Below are 18,394 nucleotides of genomic sequence, written 5' to 3'. Positions count from 1 at the left end.
GACAGTTCTGCTCTATAAACATGTTAAAAAATGCGTCCTTAAAGGCAGGGAGGAAGCCTTCTTTGTTAATATAGAAGACGCGTTGGCGTGCCAAGTCTCTAACGCGCTGGGAGTACCTGCACTTCAGCGGCGAGAAGCAGACCACATTAAGCAGCTAGAGGATGTGCAATGAATAGGGGGGCATACAGAGGGTTAGGATCTTGTGTTTAAGGCAGTAGTCCTTGAAATGCTAGTTAAGGTGGCTCTTATAGCTGTCTAAAATAAGCAGCTAGTACCCCCCCACCTAGCGCGTCTTTGTATGCGCGTTAAAGTGCTTCAACTACTCTAGACCAAGTGCGTTGTTTGTCTAGCTATTCTTAGAGACTAAGAGCTTCTAATTACGCGGTATTAAAGCCTCCTTGTACCAGGCAGAGATGTGGACGCGTCCCTTGTAGATGATGAAGGGCAGGGTCGCGTACCCAGCAGTGCAGATGCTCTGGATAACTGTAACCCACTCGCGATCGCCTGGCTGAACAAGCACAGGTTGGGCGTGTCTCTCTGCACCTATGACAACCTTTATAGAGCTAATCACGCCTATCTAGAAGCTAGTCTTATTAAAGTTGTGCATGTTGTTATTGTAGACGCTATACTTAGCTTTAGTCTCCTCCACTAGCTTAAACCACGCGCTAATTATCTCTAGATCCTCCTAGAGTATTCTCTGCCTATCCTTTGCTTGATTAAAGGCCATTTTGAGCTTAGGCGAGCGCGTTACAAAGCGATCAGCCTAGCACTTGCTAATAGGCTTGCCACCGCGTACAGCCAGCAGTTTATCAGCCATATCTGCCACCTCGCACAGCCAGGGCGCAAATCCTCGCAAGTCGAGGTTGAGTATGTATTGGATGATCGTCTGCTGTTCAGTTGCAGTGAGCTTCTGGCAGTTGGGGGCAGCTTCTGCGCGAAATGTGAGTCCTTGGACGCGACAAGAGAGTGTATGGCGATCAACGTTAAATGCCTCTGCAGCAGCCTGGTGGCTTTGGAATTGTCTGGATTTCAAGGCTTCAATAGCAAGCTGAAGCCTCCCTTCATGTTCAAGTAATAACGCGTTTGGTAGTTGAGGCATGTTAGAGAGAGAGAGTAGGTAGAGGGCTTGGCAAGTTTTGGGACACTCGGTGATGTGGGACACTCGGTGATAGTTTAGGTTAAAGCTTATAGATAACTCCTTTACCTAGTTATAGTTACAGCTAAGGCTAGCGTCTCTTAGCTTATTAAAGGTAGTGAATTAATGCTGCACTAAAATGCGCTTTCAGCTGCTCGCATTACTAAGTTTAAAGAGCAATTAGTAGTTATAAGTAGGCGGAAGTTGCGCAAGTAAAATTAGATTTAACATAGTAGTATACTTAAGTACAGCCTAGCAGCCTCACAGGTAGCTGCTAAGGTGTCTGTAGTAGCTTAGCTGTTAAAGAAGACTTGTAGTGTAGATACTTAAGAAAGGACCTATTTAGCCTAACACCACTGTACAAACTATAGAGGCACTAGGCACAACGCTTAAACGTGTTAGAATAATACAGGAGAAGATTTTAAATTTAATACAAGTACATAGTATGCTAGATTTCTGTTTAATAGCAAGTAATTTAAGTTACTATAATATAAGTTTAGTTTGCTAAGAGTTTTTGACCAGTTTGGTGATAGGACTAGCTTGGTGATAGAGTACATTAACGAAGGTGTAGGGTGAGTCGCCCACCAGGGCAAGTCGCCCACTTTTGCCAAGACCCTCCCCCATCAAACCCTATTATAGCCCAAAACACCACAAACTAGCGCTGCACAAGGTGAAACAAGCTGTAATATTACTTAGAGACCTTATTAATATTGTTCTTACACATTTGCGCATTATATCTACTGTAACGGGCTAGGCCCGATGGTAGCGCCTCGGCTCTCGCCGGCCTCGGCCAACCTCCGAGAGGAGGTGCCTGCCCAGCTGTACCCCCAGTCAGGAGGTCCCAATCTTGACTAATTGTGTAACCTCTGCACGGAGGACATAAAAGTCTGCAGACCTCTGCCTGCAGCCACTCCTTAATAAATCTATTTAATTCATACTTGCAAATAGCCTGCAGAGGCCAGCTCCTTATATTTAGATTTGTTTATCCTCTTTATTTGTTTATTTATTAAGCATCTGCAAGGAACCACTCATAATAAGCAAAAACGCTAACACTGTTGTAGGGCGCCTTGTTAAATATAGAATTAAACTCTGCTTAAGTACTAACTCCTAATCAGACGTTTGCACAGAATTGCAACACCGCGCAAGCACTCTAGCACCTGCGGAATGGCTAGAGACCATTTACAAACGCGCTCTGACTCTGTTGGCCACTTACTCGGCCTGGGCCGCCCTGCCTGAAGATACAGTCAGGTTGCTAGAGGTTAAACAGCTGACAACTAGACCTCTGAACCCTCCACAAACACCTCAGCAATCCTAACTAATAGTTAACATGACAAACAAATATATACAACAGGCTATCTAAGCAGGCATACAGGCGTACAAGGACAAGGAATAGCGGAGATTAGCAACAGCTAACATCTCTCCCGCCCTAACAACAGCTGCCACTGCAACCCAGTTAGGCTTCACAAAGCTCAAGCTTCCTGATGTAGGGAAGTTTAATAGTAACTACTGTAGTAGTCTGGCCAAAGGCCAATAAAGGATATCTACTTCCTAACAACTTTTGCTAAAAAGCATGCACAAGTTAACTAGACGTCTAGTTAACTGCGTAGATAATATATATCCAGCTTAAGCCAAGCCGGCTAAGCTAATGTAACCGGCTAGCTCTAGCTCTTCTTTAGCTTTAGAGTCTAGACCGTTACAACTACTAGCTCTATTAGACATTTAAGTCCTAGATAACAGACAAGCTTACTTCTATAGGAGAATATCAATTAATCCTAGGTGTAGCGTACATGTTTAACTAATTAGAAGGGCAAGCTACCTAGGTTAGTCTATCCTAGAAATCCTGCTACCTATTAGGATTAACTATAGAATTCTAGAGCTTCCTTAATAAATAATACTAAGACACCTAGTTTAAAGAAAGATCTTGTTAGAAGCTATAGATAATTACAATAAAGAAAAATAGATAAAGCCTTAAAGCCTTTAATAAAGAGTTTGTCTAGCTAGCCTTTAATACTAGAGAAGAAGAAAACAAACAGAACCTTAAGACAAGGTATATGTCTGCTATCTATAGTAACCTTTAGAATAAGATAGTATCTATAGAAGTCCTTAAAGAATAGGAACTTTAGACCCTTATAGCACAAGTCTTAAAAGTAGAGACTAACCTAAGATAAGTTAAGACTTACACCTACAATATGTTGTTTAGACAATAACCTAGAAGGAAGGACAACAACAAGATAGACTAGGAACCTACAAAAGTCTACACTGCGCGCGTGGACAACAATAATAACAACAACAACAAACGCGAACAAGCTAAATAGAAACCACAAGAGGTCCTTAACAGGCGAAGGGCTAACAACCAGTGCCTCCAGTGTGGCAGAGACGGCCACTACGTTAACCAATGCAAGCTAGCCCCAGCTAGACAACTGGGTACTGTACAGGTCAGCGCAGCTGCCACGACGAACAGTGTAGAGGAATACTTAGACTTAAACAATTCTAATTTAGAAAACTAGAACCTCCTGTCCTAAGTCGCAGACAGGGGTTAATTAGCAAGGTTAACTAGGATAGCAAGTTATTCTAGCAGTTCTATTAGTAATAGCTAGATAGTAAACCTATCTTATTGCATGTTTTAATAGATAACAAGACTGTAGCACACACACTAATTAATACTAGGTGCTTAACTTACAGAATTATCTCTTTAAGCTTTGTAACACAAAACAACCTTAGGCGCATCTCTGTACTAAGGAAACAAGTTATTAGTGTAGCTAGCAAGATAACCTAGCTAAAGAAAGCAGTTAGGATAAGGATTAACATTAATAGCTATGTTAAATAGATGTTTGCGTACGTCCTTAAAGGAGAACGTGAATACAACCTAATCTTAGGCCACCTGTAGATAGATAAGCACAAAGTGACCCTAGCGCTAGCTAAGAAGTCACTGTTTATCTACTTGTCTATGATAAGGGTGCAGAGCAAAGAAGGCATTAGACTAGAGCTAGTACCACAGTAGGTCAGCCTAGAGCTGTACAGGGCACTACAAAAGTAGTTAAAGAAAGATTCTTTAATAGAAATCTTCTCTACTTCTATAGTAGACATATAGAAAGCCTTAAAAAAAAAGGCCTCTAGGGACCCTTGTGTCCTCCTCCCTAACTACCTAAAGGAGGAGTTCTAGACGTTTATAAAAGAAGAAGTAGACAAACTAGCTCTACACAGAGGAGCAGACGTTGACCATGCTATTAAGCTTATTAAGCAGGACGGCAAACTAGCAATAATCCCTTAGGGACCCCTATACAGCATATTAAGAGAAGAACTCTTAGTCCTCTGCTAACAACTAACTAGCTACCTAGACAGAGGCTTCATTCGTGTGAGCAAATCTAGCGCCTTAGCGCTAGTGCTATTTGCCTAGAAACCTAGTAGAGGTCTCCAATTTTGTGTTAACTACTAGGCACTTAATATAATTACAAAAAAAGACTAGTACCCCCTACTACTAATCTACAAAACCCTATTACAAATCTTAAAGGCTAAATAGTTTACTAAAGTTAACATAATCTAAGTATTCTATAAAATTTGCATTACTAAAGGTAATAAGTAGAAAACAGCCTTCTAGACAAGGTTTAGACTATATAAGTAGCTTATAACCCCCTTTAGACTTGCTAACGCCCCTAGTACCTTTTAATAGTATATTAATTAGGTACTGCAGGAAGATCTGGACGAATAGTGTTCTGCGTACATAGACAACGTGCTTATCTACTTAAGTAGGTTGTAAGCAGAACATAAAGCTAAAGTTAAGGACATTGTTTAGAAGTTAGGTAACGCAGGCCTCTACTTAGTGTAACGACGCAGGCAAGAAGAGAGATATCCGGAATAGGTGTGAATCCGCTACGAGGCATATGGGAGTGCTGGGATGATAAGAACACCAGGATATATTCTCTACACCTATAGGTCTTGTATAAAAGGATATAGAAAAACTACTCTATAATGCTACAGTTCCTTGCTCCTTATATATAAGGGTTTAGTGGCAGTTTAGTCTAAGCTTATGCCATGTGACAAGGGCCATGGTCATGAGTCGCTAGAACCGTATCCTAGTGGTATCGGGTCACTGTTCGTAGAGTGTTGTTACATCTTTCTACTATCTATAATTATATAGAGTTAGATTTACTGCGTAACTAGGGTTAAAATCTTGTCCTTAAAACCTTTTACTAAAATCTTAAAGGGTAGCTTTTAGATTAGAATCTAAAGAGCTAAAGAAATTAAAGAAGTAATTTTAGAGTTAAGAAAAAGGTATTCTTAAGCTCTAGTATTAATTAATAAGTTAATATAGACACTAAGGCCTTTTAAGTATAAAAAAGACTTAATAAGGAAATATAAACTACTAAATAAAAAAGAAAAATTAAGATTAGATAAGTTATAATAGTTTAGGCCTAGGAAGGGAACTCCTCCTAGGCTTCTTTATTTCCTGTCTAATTATAGTTATTAGTGTTATAGTTATGTGTTTTAGAGGCGTCCACAAGGTCCTTATTACTAGCTAACTTAATCTTGCGTACGCGTGGGACTAGGCAGTCATTGGCGTAGTGTCCTGGCTTACCGCAGTTATAGCAGTTACTAGGTGTTGGTGTTGGTGTGGATTCCTTGACAGGTCCAGGGTTCTTGGAGAAGGCCCTTGGAGCGGGTACGGATGGTGCTCTGCTTAGCTAATCTTAATACAATGACGAAGCATTGTGATCTCTAGAAGGTGTGACCTTTTTAGTAGTGTCTAAAGCAAAATAATTTTAGCTCTGCGTTAGAGGGGCACTAGAACATCCAAATATTCCTGTAGGGTTAGGTTAGTTGCTCTGCTCTATATTAAACGCAGTTAAGTGCTCTAACGTACTCCACAAGCGAGTGACCGGCACAAGCGAGTGACCGGGTTTTGCCAAGACCACACCAAACTTCACTCTGCCTATTATACCTCAACAAAATAACATGAAGAGGCTGTTAAATAAAGCAGACATACAGCTTGCTCTCTAGGCTATCTAACAAGACGCGAATCTTACTGTGCCACGTGCTGCAGCTATCTATAAGGTGTTAGAAAGCACCCTACAACAACAACAACGCAACAGAAAGCTCTCTCAACACAATTGCAAGCCTAACATAATAAGGATGACTAGTACTAAAGAGGAGGTAATTGTCTAGCATGTATTAAAGCTAGACGAGCGAGGATACTCGCCCCAGCTTGCTAATGTGGAGGATATGGCCAATTCTCTGCTTGCTAAGCGCCACTAGCCCCACGTTAGCAAGAACTAGGCTGCTAACTTTGTTAAATATTAGCTAGAGCTTAAAGTTTAATTTAATTGCAAGTACAACTATAAGAGAGCTCTATGTAAGGACCCTAAGGTAATTAGGGACTAGTTCTAACTAGTAGAGAATACTAAAGCTAAGTATAGTATACAAGATAAAGACACCTACAACTTTAATAAGTCTAGCTATATAATAGGCGTTATATTAACAGGAGCTGTTGTTACAGGCTCTAAGCATTAAGGGAGACTAAAGGCAGTGCAGCAGGGCGACTAAGAGTATACTAGCATTATCTAAGGCATCTGCGCGAAGGGCTAGTCTATCCCACCCTTTATTATCTTCTCTAGCAAGCACCACCTCTCTGCCTAGTACAAGGAGCCTAGTATACCTAATAACTAGGTTCTTAATATCTCTAATAACAGCTGCACTAACAACAAGCTTAGAGTTAAGTAGTTAAAGCACTTTAATAAGCACACAAAGGCGCGCACTGTTAGCAGCCATCAGCTGCTTATTCTGGACGGCCACGAGAGCCACAACTTAGTCAAATTCCACCAGTACTGCGAGGAACACAAGATTATTACCCTGTGTATGCCTCCACACTTGTCGCACCTACTACAGCCACTTAACGTAGGCTGTTTTTCTCTGTTAAAGAAGGCCTATGGCCACCAAGCTAAGTAGCTAATGCGCAGCAAGATTACGCGTATTACTAAACTTAAGTTCTTGCTGTGCTTTAAAGCAGCTTTTAACGCCTTAATTATAGAGAGTAATATCTAGGGAGGATTTAGAGGTGCTGGCCTAGTCCTACTTAACCTAGAGGCTGTGCTATTAAAGCTTAAAGTACAGCTCTGCACACTAACACTACCTACTATAGACAACAGTACGTAGGAGTCTAAAACACTAAGCAACACCCTAGAATTTAGGTCTTAATTAAAGCTAATTTAAGAGAGGATTTAGAGATATGCTAATAGCTTGCCAATGTCTATAGTTAACACTCTTAATTAGCTCACTAAAGGCGCAGAGCTAATAGCGCATTCACTAGTTTTAGTGCGCAACTAGGTTGCTAACCTACAGGCAGCTAATAAGGCTGCTACACGTTGTAAATTACACAAAAGGAAGCAAGTACAGCAAGAAGGGACTCTAACCTTTGCTAAGGGAGTGCAGCTAACTACTCTAAAGGAGTTTAAGGCCTGTAGTAATAGGAAGAAGGCAAAGAAGAGGTCACGCGTTAATAGGAGCACTTAGTCTTTAAGGCGCTGTGGCATATACAGCAAGACAGGGCACAACAGAATAACTTGTAAGAAAGATGTGTAAAGTACTAACCTGTTTTATCAGTGAGCGCCCCACCTCAGTGAGCGCCCCACGAACACCAGCAAAGCGCATGCGCGACACTCAACGCGTAATGTCTCAACAACCACAACCTCACAAGCCCTATACTGAAGCTGACGTGCAGCTTGCCCTCTCTGACATTAAATGCGACCAGATTACGAGCCTGCGACGTGCTGAGGCAGTCTACAGCGTTCCTCGTAGGACGATACAACAACGACGTGACAGGAAGCCCTCTAGACGCAACTGCGAGCCCAGATCAAAGCGCCTGACGAAGCTAGAAGAGGAGGTAATTCTGCAGCGTATACTTGACAAGAACCTACGTGGAGTACCGCCCTCGAAGCTACACGTACAAGATATGGCTGATAGACTGCTGCGCGACCGCGGCGGTGAGCCTGTTGGTAAATGCTGGGTTGACAGGTTTATTAAGCGTACACCTGAGCTGCGCACGCGCTAGACTCGTCCATACAATCACCAGCAAGCTCTCTGCGAAGACCCAGCGATCATCAAGCCCTAGTTCACGCTAGTTTAGAACATGAAGGCAAAGTACAGTATTGTGGACAATAACATGTACAACTTTAACAAGTCTAGCTTCCTAATAGGCAAGATATCTTCACAACTTGTTGTGACAGGCATAGAGAAACCTAGGAAAGCAAAGAAGCTTCAGCCTAGTAATCACAAGTAGACTATATTAATACAGGGCGTCAGCGCAACAGGGTGTGTTATCCCACCCTTCCTTATCTTTGCTGGCAAGGTTCTTATCTCTAACTAGTTTACTAAGGACCTCCTACGCAATTAGGTTATTCAAGTAAGCCCAACAGGCTGGACGAACAACAATCTAGCGCTTGCCTGGCTTGATCACTTTGATACGCATGCGAGGCCTGTAGGAGCGTATAGGCTGCTGATTATTGACAGCCACGAGAGCCATTGCTCGATAGATTTCCAGGATCGCTGCAAGGAGAAGAAGATTATTGCTGTCAGATAAGAGCGAGCGGCGAGAGGTCGGATCTGCGCAATCGAGCAGGGACCTGTCGTGCAGCCAATCAGCAGTTGCTAGGTCGATTAAGCGAGACCTGGCAACTCCTGATTGGCCCGCACACCGGCGGCCGCGAACAGCGCTAATTCCCCCCACTTCAATCCTGTAGCAACCAGCACGACGCCACGGCGACAGAAACACCATCGCCACAATCATCAATATATCATTATACCACCTAAGATCTCGTTAAGCACATACTCTGGCTCACAGTACGAGCATCTGACAATTAAGAGTCTCACTGCCGCAACTAAACTGCTGCAGTCTCACTGCCGCAACTGAACTGCCGCAACCTTACTGCCGCAATCAAAATGGCGCAACCAGCGTACTGCGACCCAACAACAGTCCTCAGGGACCAAGCCGACTGGACTGGCTGGCTCGCGCAGCTACAGGCGAGATGCCTGTCGCGCAACATCTGGGACAAGATTAACCCAAAGACAACTACACCACTACTATTAAAGCCACTCTTGCTGAGGGCTCTAACTATTACTAACTACGCGCTAGCTGCGAACACTAACATACTGTTAAGGCTAACTAAGCTATTAACAACAGGCTAGAAGGCATTTAAGGAAGACCTTAAGTATTACAAAGTACTCCTTAAACAATACAAGAACAATTAACACAAATATAAGAAGGAGGAAGCAAGCCTTTAGCACATTATTGTGTTTATCTAGTTAACTGTGTCGCCACATCTACTGCGCACATGCTGTCTTCCTAAGAAACCACTGCAACAGTAGATTACAGACCTACAACTTACTGTTAGGGTTGACGAACAAATTGAACAAGAACAAGCCTAAGACAGATACCTCTTAGCACTTAAGCCAATAAGAAGCACGTCACAATGGGATACCTAGCTAGCTAAGTATAACTAGGCAGCTACAGAAGCAGAGACGTACAAAGTCGCCAAATTATCGCAATTAAATGTGATAACAAAGGACTTCCTGACAGCTGTGAACAGGGTCGCGCCTATGTAGGCTACAAGCTTTTAAGATAGCAGACGCTTTAAATCTAGTATAAGTTAGAAGGAGATAATAAAACACTACTAAGAGCACATAATAATAAATTATCCCCTTAGATTAGGGCAGCATAAGGCCTTTGTGGCTAATAATGCAGTGTTTCTTGCTAAAGGGGGTGCAGCCTCCTAGAGCTATGAAGGGGACGCCTAACATGCTGTAAGCGCGCTATCTAACTAGGGCAGACCTTGATATTAACGTACAGTGGGTAGGAAAACCACCACACTTAAGCGGCCTTTAGATCAAGAGCCTGCTTCCACTAGGGGAGCAAAATGCCCTGCATGTGGACAACGCCACTCTATACAGGATTGCTACTATGTTAATTAAGACAGAGCTCCTAAGTAGTAGAAACTAAATAAGATTATTTCTAAACTTATTAAGTTTAAGTATAAGAAAGATGTTACCTTTTAAGGGCTACTTCGCGCACAAAGCAAGAGCTAATTAAGAACACTAGTAGTAAAGCACTTACACACCCCTACCCTAGAAATCCTAGACAATTAACTAGAAGGCTAAGAAATTACTAATATTAAAGTAGTGCTTAGCGCAGCAAACTAACAGGACGCTGCTAACTATCTACTATAGAAGTTGTTTATACTTAACTTAGGTTCTACCTGTTATATTACTAACAACCCTAACTGCGTCTATAGGTTCTAACAGCCATTACCTAGAGACTTCATATAGGCTGGGAATTCCAAGGTGCTGGTTAGAGGATATAGATTAATTAATCTACTCCTAAGGAGTAGAGCCAGGACAACTAAGGTTACCCTCACAGACGTGGCAATTTGCCCAGACCTGCTATGCAACCTAGTGTCCTTCCACCTACTACAAAACAGAGGTATGTAGTAGGACACATAAGTAGACCTAACAACTCTCTAACAAGCAAATAGCTAAGTAATTAGAGTAGTATTAGAAATGCTTAGCTAGTAGGTGCTTAAGTATAAACTGTCCCTACTAGCTACTAACCACACACACAAAATCACCACACGCACTAAGAGAGGACCACAGAAGGCCTTAGCAATACAGTGGCACAAGTGACTTAGTCACCCTAGTCCTGCTGCAATTAAACACATTGTCTAGCAGACTTAGGGGGTGCAGATCTAAGGCATCACTACAGTCAAATGCAACACTTGTGGAATAGCCAAATTGTGACAGCAAATCAGCTGCGCACTAAGAATTAACAATAACAGACCTAGAGAAAGACTTAGTATTGACTTCTACTCCTATAAAGTACAAGGAGTTACTAAAGAAAAGAGCTAGATGCTTATTACTAACAGGTTCTTAGGCCTATAGTAGGACCTCTACTTTACAGATTATTGCACAGTAAAGTTAATTATTAAGGCACTATCAATGTTTATCCTGTTCTTAAAAAATTACTACAACATCTTAGTTAAGACTATTAAGGTAGACAACAAGATAGCTATAGTTAAACTAGGCGTATTGAAATGGCTGGCAACACAAGGAATTATTGTGGAGCCTTCAGCGCTAGACACACAAGCACAGAATGGTAACGCAGAACGCTCAGGGGGTGTGAACAAGGAGAAAGCTCGCGCAATGTGACTTGATGCCAACCTCTCCTAGGAACTGTGGCCAGAAATCACAAGGGCAGCAGTATACCTCTACAATCAAACGCTGAACTACGCAAACTATTAGAAAACACTATACAAAATATTCTTTACGCGAGTTACCTTTAGCAACAGAATAGTAACATTACTGCAAAAACCTAACCTTGCGCACCTAAGAGCATATAGGTGCAAAGTGTTTACTATAACAGACAACATACACAGAGGTAAATCACGTCTTTAATAACTAGACCTAAAGGCCTAGATTAGCTATCTAGTAGGCTACTAGTTGTTAAACATCTATTAAATCTAGATACTATTACTTAGCAAGGTAATAAGCACTTAAGATGTTATGTTTAACAAAGACACAGTATTTAACAGGAGAATTAAGGACCTTATAGAGAACCTTATGCACAACACACTTAAAGAAATAGCAACACATGTGCAATCTATTAAGCTACTAACACCTACCTAGCAACTAGAAACAGATTCCTTTTATAAGGATGAAGCCCTAGCAGAGCTGTTACCACAAGACAAAGCAGACCCGCTAGGCTACTATCACGGACGGAAGATACAGGATAGCTATCCTACCCCTCCATCAACACTGCCACCTGCAGCACTACTTGCAGGCATTATAGCTAGTGATTAAACAACTCTGACGCAACAAGCGTCCTCAACTACTGTCCTGTGGGCAGCATTATTCCTTGTGGGAACCTAAGCTAGACGTGTTAGAACATACAGAGGAGAAGTTATAGACAAGGCTAAGATGATAAGAATGCTTGCTAAAGGCTTGAAGCCCTATTAAAGTTAACTTCTACCTCTGCCCACGTTCTAAACTAAGCTTAAGGATCACCCTATAGGTAAACTCTTTTAAGAAGCTAAGTAAGAGCACCTTGCAAGCCACTAAGAAATAAAATTATAGTTAGAAGTACTACTTTAGAAAATTAGACTAACAGGACAACAGATCCTTAACTGTATGTAGGTATATACCTATAAGCTTAATAGACATTATTAACTGCTGAAGTGCAAGGCGCAACTAGTAGTCAGAGGCGATCAACAACGCAATATTACATCACAAGACACCTACGCAGCCACGCTTGCCAGCCAATCCTTTCAAACAATGATGGCTATGGCAGCTCACTATAACATGGAGCTCAAACAATACGACGTTACCAACGTGTTTGTTCATGCTACAATGGACAGAGAGGTCTACATAAGAATGCCACGAGGCTATCAGAAGCCCAGCATGATACTGCAAGTAAACAAGGCACTTTACGGGCTGCGCATCTCTCCCCTCCTCTGGCAGAAGAACTTCACTGCAACACTAAAAGCACTAGGTTTCCAGACTGTGCCTTACGAACCCTGCTGTCTAACTAAGGGTGGTATTATTATCTTCTTTTATATTAACAATATCATCCTCACGTACAATAAATTAAAAGAGCAAGAGGCAATGCAGACAATTAGCCACGTACAGAGCAAGTACACCTGCACAGGAGGGCACGACCTACAGTGGTTCCTTAGCATAGAGATTATACGAGACTAAGCAAGCAAGAAAATCTACCTATCTTAGGCAGCGTACTCAGACAAAATCAGTCGCCTTGCCAAGAACATAACTATACGACATGACACTCCAATGGCAACAACTAAACTACAGCCAAGGAGTGGACTAGCAGCGCCAGCAGAAATCAACAAGTATTAACGCAAAATTGGATCACTGCTGTTCGCTGCAGTCACCACGCGACCTGACATTGCGTTCGCCACATTAAGGCTTGCCAGGTTCCTCACTAATCCAGGCATCAGCCACCAAGATGCTGCGGACTGGGTCCTTCTATATCTACTCAACACTAAACAGCGATCACTGCAGCTTGGAGGAGGCATTGGCCTCTAGGTAGCAAGTGACGCGTCCTTCGCTGACAACACTATAGACAGAAAGAGCTCCTAAGGCTACGCAATTAAACTCTTTGGTGGCCTCATTACATGGAAAGCAAACAAGCAGGACACAGTAACAACATTAACAACTAAGGCTGAGCTTCTCGCTCTCACCTAGGTTGCAAAAGAAGCACTTTTTATCTTAAGGCTCTTGCGCGAACTACACGTTAATATAGGCGCACACGCCATCACAATACAATGCAACAACAAACAAACAATTCAACTAGTCACTAAGGAAGTGTTGTGACTACATACCAAACTTCAGCATGTAGATATCCACAACCACTGGCTCTAACAGGAGGTGGCCGCTGGAAAGATTATCATGGAACACGTCTAGTCTGCGAGCATGATAGCAGACAGACTCACAAAGGTACTCCTAGTGAACAAGTGGGAAGGTTTCCTCCAGCAACTTAGTCTGGTGAACAGGGAGTTAACAGAAGTGCTAAACAGCGTGCCTCTAGACAGGATTTAAGAACAAATTAAGGACCTTACACACGCATAAATGGTTAGCTTGAAGAGTTTCTAAGCTGAAGGGGGTGTGTTAGATAAGAGCGAGCGGCGAGAGGTCAGATCTGCGCAATCGAGCAGGGACCTGTCGTGCAGCCAATTAGCAGTTGCTAGGTCGATTAAGCGAGACCTGGCAACTCCTGATTGGCCCGCACACCGGCGGCCGCGAACAGCGCTAATTCCCCCCACTTCAATCCTGTAGCAACCAGCACGACGCCACGGCGACAGAAACACCATCGCCACGATCATCAATATATCATTATACCACCTAAGATCTCGTTAAGCACATACTCTGGCTCACAGTACGAGCATCTGACAATTGCCCTCTGTATGCCTCCACACTCGTCGCACCTCCTGCAGCCGCTTGACGTCGCCTGTTTCTCGCCATTAAAGCGCGCGTACAGTGATCAGATCTCAGCCTTGGCACGCAATCGCATCAACCACATCAGCAAACAGACCTTCTTACCAGCCTTTAAAGTAGCTTTTGAGAAGGCGTTTACAAGAGAGAATGCTTGCGCAGGGTTTTAAGGCGCTGGATTGTCTCCACATAATCCACAGGCTGTGTTATCAAAGCTGGATGTGCAGCTGCGTACGCAAACTCCACCACAGCAAGTCGACGCCGCTTGGGAGGCGAAAACACCACGCAACGCTAAAGAAATAGAGGCGCAATCAACACTGGTTCAAAACAGGATGAAAATCCATCAAGGGTCTCCAGCAAGTTCACTTAATGAGCAGGTGCGGCAGCTGACAAAAGGCGCGCAGCAGATGGCTCATAAGATGGTGTTAATGCGCGCAGAGATAGTGCGCCTTAATACTGCTACTGAAGCAGCAACAAAGCGTAAAAGTCGCAAGAGACGCTACGTACAGGCAGAGGAGACATTGACAGTTGGCGAGGTATCAGACTTAATTGCTGAAAGGGAGGGTGGCAGATGTGAGGAGGGTGAGGAGCTGGCGAAGAGGGTGCGCGCAGGGCGACGCTGCGGCTGTTGTGGTGAGATTGGGCACAACTCTCGCACCTGCAAGGTAGAAATTAAGGATATAAATAACAGCGACGCTTCTAAATAATACTATACTGTTGCAAGAGTACAAAATTTGTGTTGTGGTGCTAAGCTACGTCGCTGCGCGTACGCCTCGCTGGTGTTCGTGGGGCGCTCACTGAGGTGGGGCGCTCACTGATAAAACAGGTTATAGATTAGTACAATATACTATGTAGCATAGTAGAATGCTGCTGTGTACTATAGTACTGCAAAGTAGTTATAGTGTTGGTGTGGTCTTGGCAAAAGTGACCGGTACACTTGGGTGACCGGCATGCTTGTGGAGTACGTTAGTGGCACACTTAAGTATAGCCTAGCAGCATTGTAGGTAGCTGCTAAGGCGTCTGTAGCAGCTTAGCCATCTAAGAAGACTTAGGGTAGAGGTAGTTAACTAGGAGCTTAATTAACTGTTTAGCACTATAGGAACTGCAGCAAGACTAGACACAACGCACAAACGTGCTAGGAGGGCACAGAAACATCTTCTAAATCTAATATAAGCACACAGTATACTAGGTCACTGTTTAATAGTAAGTAGTTGTAGTTGTAGTAACTTGTGTTAGTCGTGCTAAGAGAAAATGGCTGGCTTGGTGATATGGCCAGCTCGGTGATAATCTACGTTATGTTACTCTTGTTGTACATCAGGAAAAGTTTTTCCGTTGTCAAAATCAGGAAATCGTGGCATTGTACTGTGGGCAACAGTAGGACTTGTAGGCCTACAACGGTCATTTAATGTGCATTCAATGTCCAGCCAATTTTAAGCCAACAGCTCTAACGGTCCTAATGGCTGTAATGGCCACAACAACTCCTAATCCTGCTACAATAGTAGCTCTGCTTAATAAACTATACTTTTATTATATTAATATACTACTAAGTCTCCTCTTTAAAATAAGCTATTAAACAATATTATAGGCCTATTAATAGAATAGTTATTAAGCGTAGAAGGTTTTAAGCTTAATATTCCTTGCTAAGACAGTAAGTTAAGATTCTTCGCTAGGGCTCTAGCAGCCTGAATATTAGAAAATACAAGAATATTATTCAAGAATAGTAGGTAAACTAAGAATTCTATGCCTAGGCCTGCCTGTTCTGCAGTGTGTGCTTGTTAGCAGGTGCTTTGTTGTGTGCTGTTGCAGCTGCTACGTCGTGTGCTGTTGCAGCTGCAGCTGATGTGTTGTGTGCTGGCGCAGCTGCAGCTGCCATGGTGTGCTGTTGCAACTTCAAAACACAAACCTTCAACAAACAAACCTTCAACGCTCTATAACTCGCGTTGTAGTAGGCCTACAACAATAATTTTTCGCTCATTTTAAAGCTACAATTTCGCTCTATCTGTGCATGAAATTTCGCAATTTTTGAATATTTAATACTAGTACTAGCAGAACTAAGGGTAGCTATGCAACAACATTGCAATGTTGTTTTAAGTTTGTTAAATATAGGCACTCAGCGTTTTGGCTGTTAGCAACGTTGGCGCGAAATTAGGGCTGTTAGGCGCAAATTAGGGCCGTTGGGGCTGTTGAACGGCCGTTGCACGACCATGCCACGACTGTCAGCAACAGCCAGTCTGGGCCAGATTTCGAAAAACTTTTCCCGATGTAGGCTTAGCTTTTGACGCGTGGAGTTCCCATCTTCACGCGACGCGCATACGCCTCGGTGCCGCCGCGACAGGGTGGATCGCGACACTAAGCTTTGGTCAGCAATTTTTATGTACGAAAGCTCACCAGCTGCATCTGCTGCGTCACAGGCTTCAAGTGCAGGCTCCAAATCCATGCCGCTGTGAAGTTATGGTGTTGAGAATATTGGTGTGTTTTGGCGTTCGCGTGCATTACGCGTCGGCGTGCATCACGGGGTGGGGCACGGTAGACTACCGTGTCCGTGCGCACAACGCCCGGAGTCACACAACGCCCGCTTTTTACTAGTAAAAGTAGCAAAATCTAGCATCTTTAAAGCTAGATAACTCTTTATCTAGCTAAGAAATAGAAGTACTTTATTAGAGTTACTATAACGTACCTCACGGGCGAGTGGCCGGCCCGGGCGAGTGTCCGGATTTTGCCAAGACCACACCAAACTTCATACAACCCGCGATGTCTCAACGCAAAAAGGCTCAAAGCGTCTTAAAGGAACCAGATATACAGCTTGCAATCCAGGCTCTTAAACAAGACGCGACTCTTACTATTCCACACGCTGCAACAATCTACAAGGTGTCAGAAAGAACGCTAAGACGACGACGTGCTGGAACGCTCTCAAGACGCGATTGTAAGGTCAACTCAATGAAGCTGACAAGCACTGAAGAGGAGGTGATTGTGCAGCATATTCTGAAGCTGGACGAGCGAGGATACCCACCCCGGCTTACTGATGTGGAGGATATGGCCAACTCTCTACTCACTGAGCGCCACCAGCCTCCTGTTGGCAAGAACTGGGCTAGCACGTTCGTCAAGCGTCGCCCAGAGCTCACAGTCAAGTTCAATCAAAAGTACGACTACAAGAGAGCCCTCTGCGAGGATCCTAAGGTGATCCAGGGCTAGTTCTGCCTGGTGGAGAATACTAAAGCCAAGTATAGTATCCTAGATGAAGACACCTACAATTTTAACAAGTCTAGGTTCATGATGGGTGTTATATTAACAGGAGCTGTTGTTACAGGCTCAGAGTGTTGTGGAAGACTAAAGACAGTACAGCAGGGCGACCAAGAGTGGACTAGCATTATCCAGGGTATTAACGCGTTAGGATAGAGTATCCCACCCTTTGTTATCTTCTAAGGCAAGCACCACCTCTCTGCCTGGTATAAGGAGCTGTCTTTACCTCACAACTAGGTTATCACTGTCTCTAAGAATAGCTAGACTAATAACAAGCTTAGTATTAAGTGGCTGAAGCACTTTAATGAGCACACAAAGGAGCGCACTGTTGGCAGCCATCGGCTGCTCATTCTGGACGGCCATGAGAGCCATAATTTAGTTGAGTTCTACCAGTACTGTGAAGAACACAAGATTGTTACCTTGTGTATGCCTCCACACTCATCGCACCTGTTGCAGCCGCTTGACGTGGGTTGTTTTGCCCCAATGAAGAAGGCCTATGGTCGCCAAGCTGAGCTGCTAATGCGCAACAAGATTACTTGCATCACAAAACTTGAGTTTTTACCGTGCTTTAAAGGAGCTTTTGATGCCTCTATTACTAGGAGCAATATCTAGGGAGGATTTAGAGGTGCTGGCTTGGTCCCCTTTAATCCAGAGGCTGTAATATCAAAGCTTGAAGTGCGCCTGTGTACTCCACCACTACCTACTATAGATGAGAGTACGTGGCACTCTTAAACCCCACAGAACACCCTAGAATTTAGGTCGCAATCAAAGCTTATTAAAGAGAGGATTTAACAACATGGCAATAGCTCTCTAACTTTAATAGTTAATGCTCTTAATCAGCTCACTAAGGGCGCAGAGATGATGGCGCATTCACTAGTTTTAGTGCGCAACCAGGTCGCAGAGCTTCAAGCTGCTAATGAGGCCGCCACACGCCGTAAATCACACAAGAGGAAGCGGATCCAGAGGGAGGGGACTCTTACTGTTAGTGAAGGAGTGCGCTTAACTACCCTAAAGGAGTTTGAAGCCCGTGAT

General features: G+C 43.4%; 1 protein-coding gene across 1 annotated transcript; it reads right to left on the bottom strand.

The window, feature by feature from the left end:
- Positions 1-17,167: 17,167 nt before the first annotated feature.
- M421DRAFT_53065 (uncharacterized protein) lies at positions 17,168-17,353 on the bottom strand (the record flags this gene model as incomplete). Its single annotated transcript, XM_033595077.1, has 1 exon — positions 17,168-17,353. A coding segment is annotated over one exon (186 nt), but the record flags the coding sequence as incomplete, so codon positions are not given.
- Positions 17,354-18,394: the final 1,041 nt, after the last annotated feature.

The sequence above is a fragment of the Didymella exigua genome (genome assembly GCF_010094145.1).
Source record: "Didymella exigua CBS 183.55 unplaced genomic scaffold M421scaffold_3, whole genome shotgun sequence".
Classification (NCBI taxonomy): domain Eukaryota; kingdom Fungi; phylum Ascomycota; class Dothideomycetes; order Pleosporales; family Didymellaceae; genus Didymella; species Didymella exigua.
Note: the sequence above shows the minus strand (reverse complement) of the source record. Positions and strands in the feature narration are given on the sequence as shown.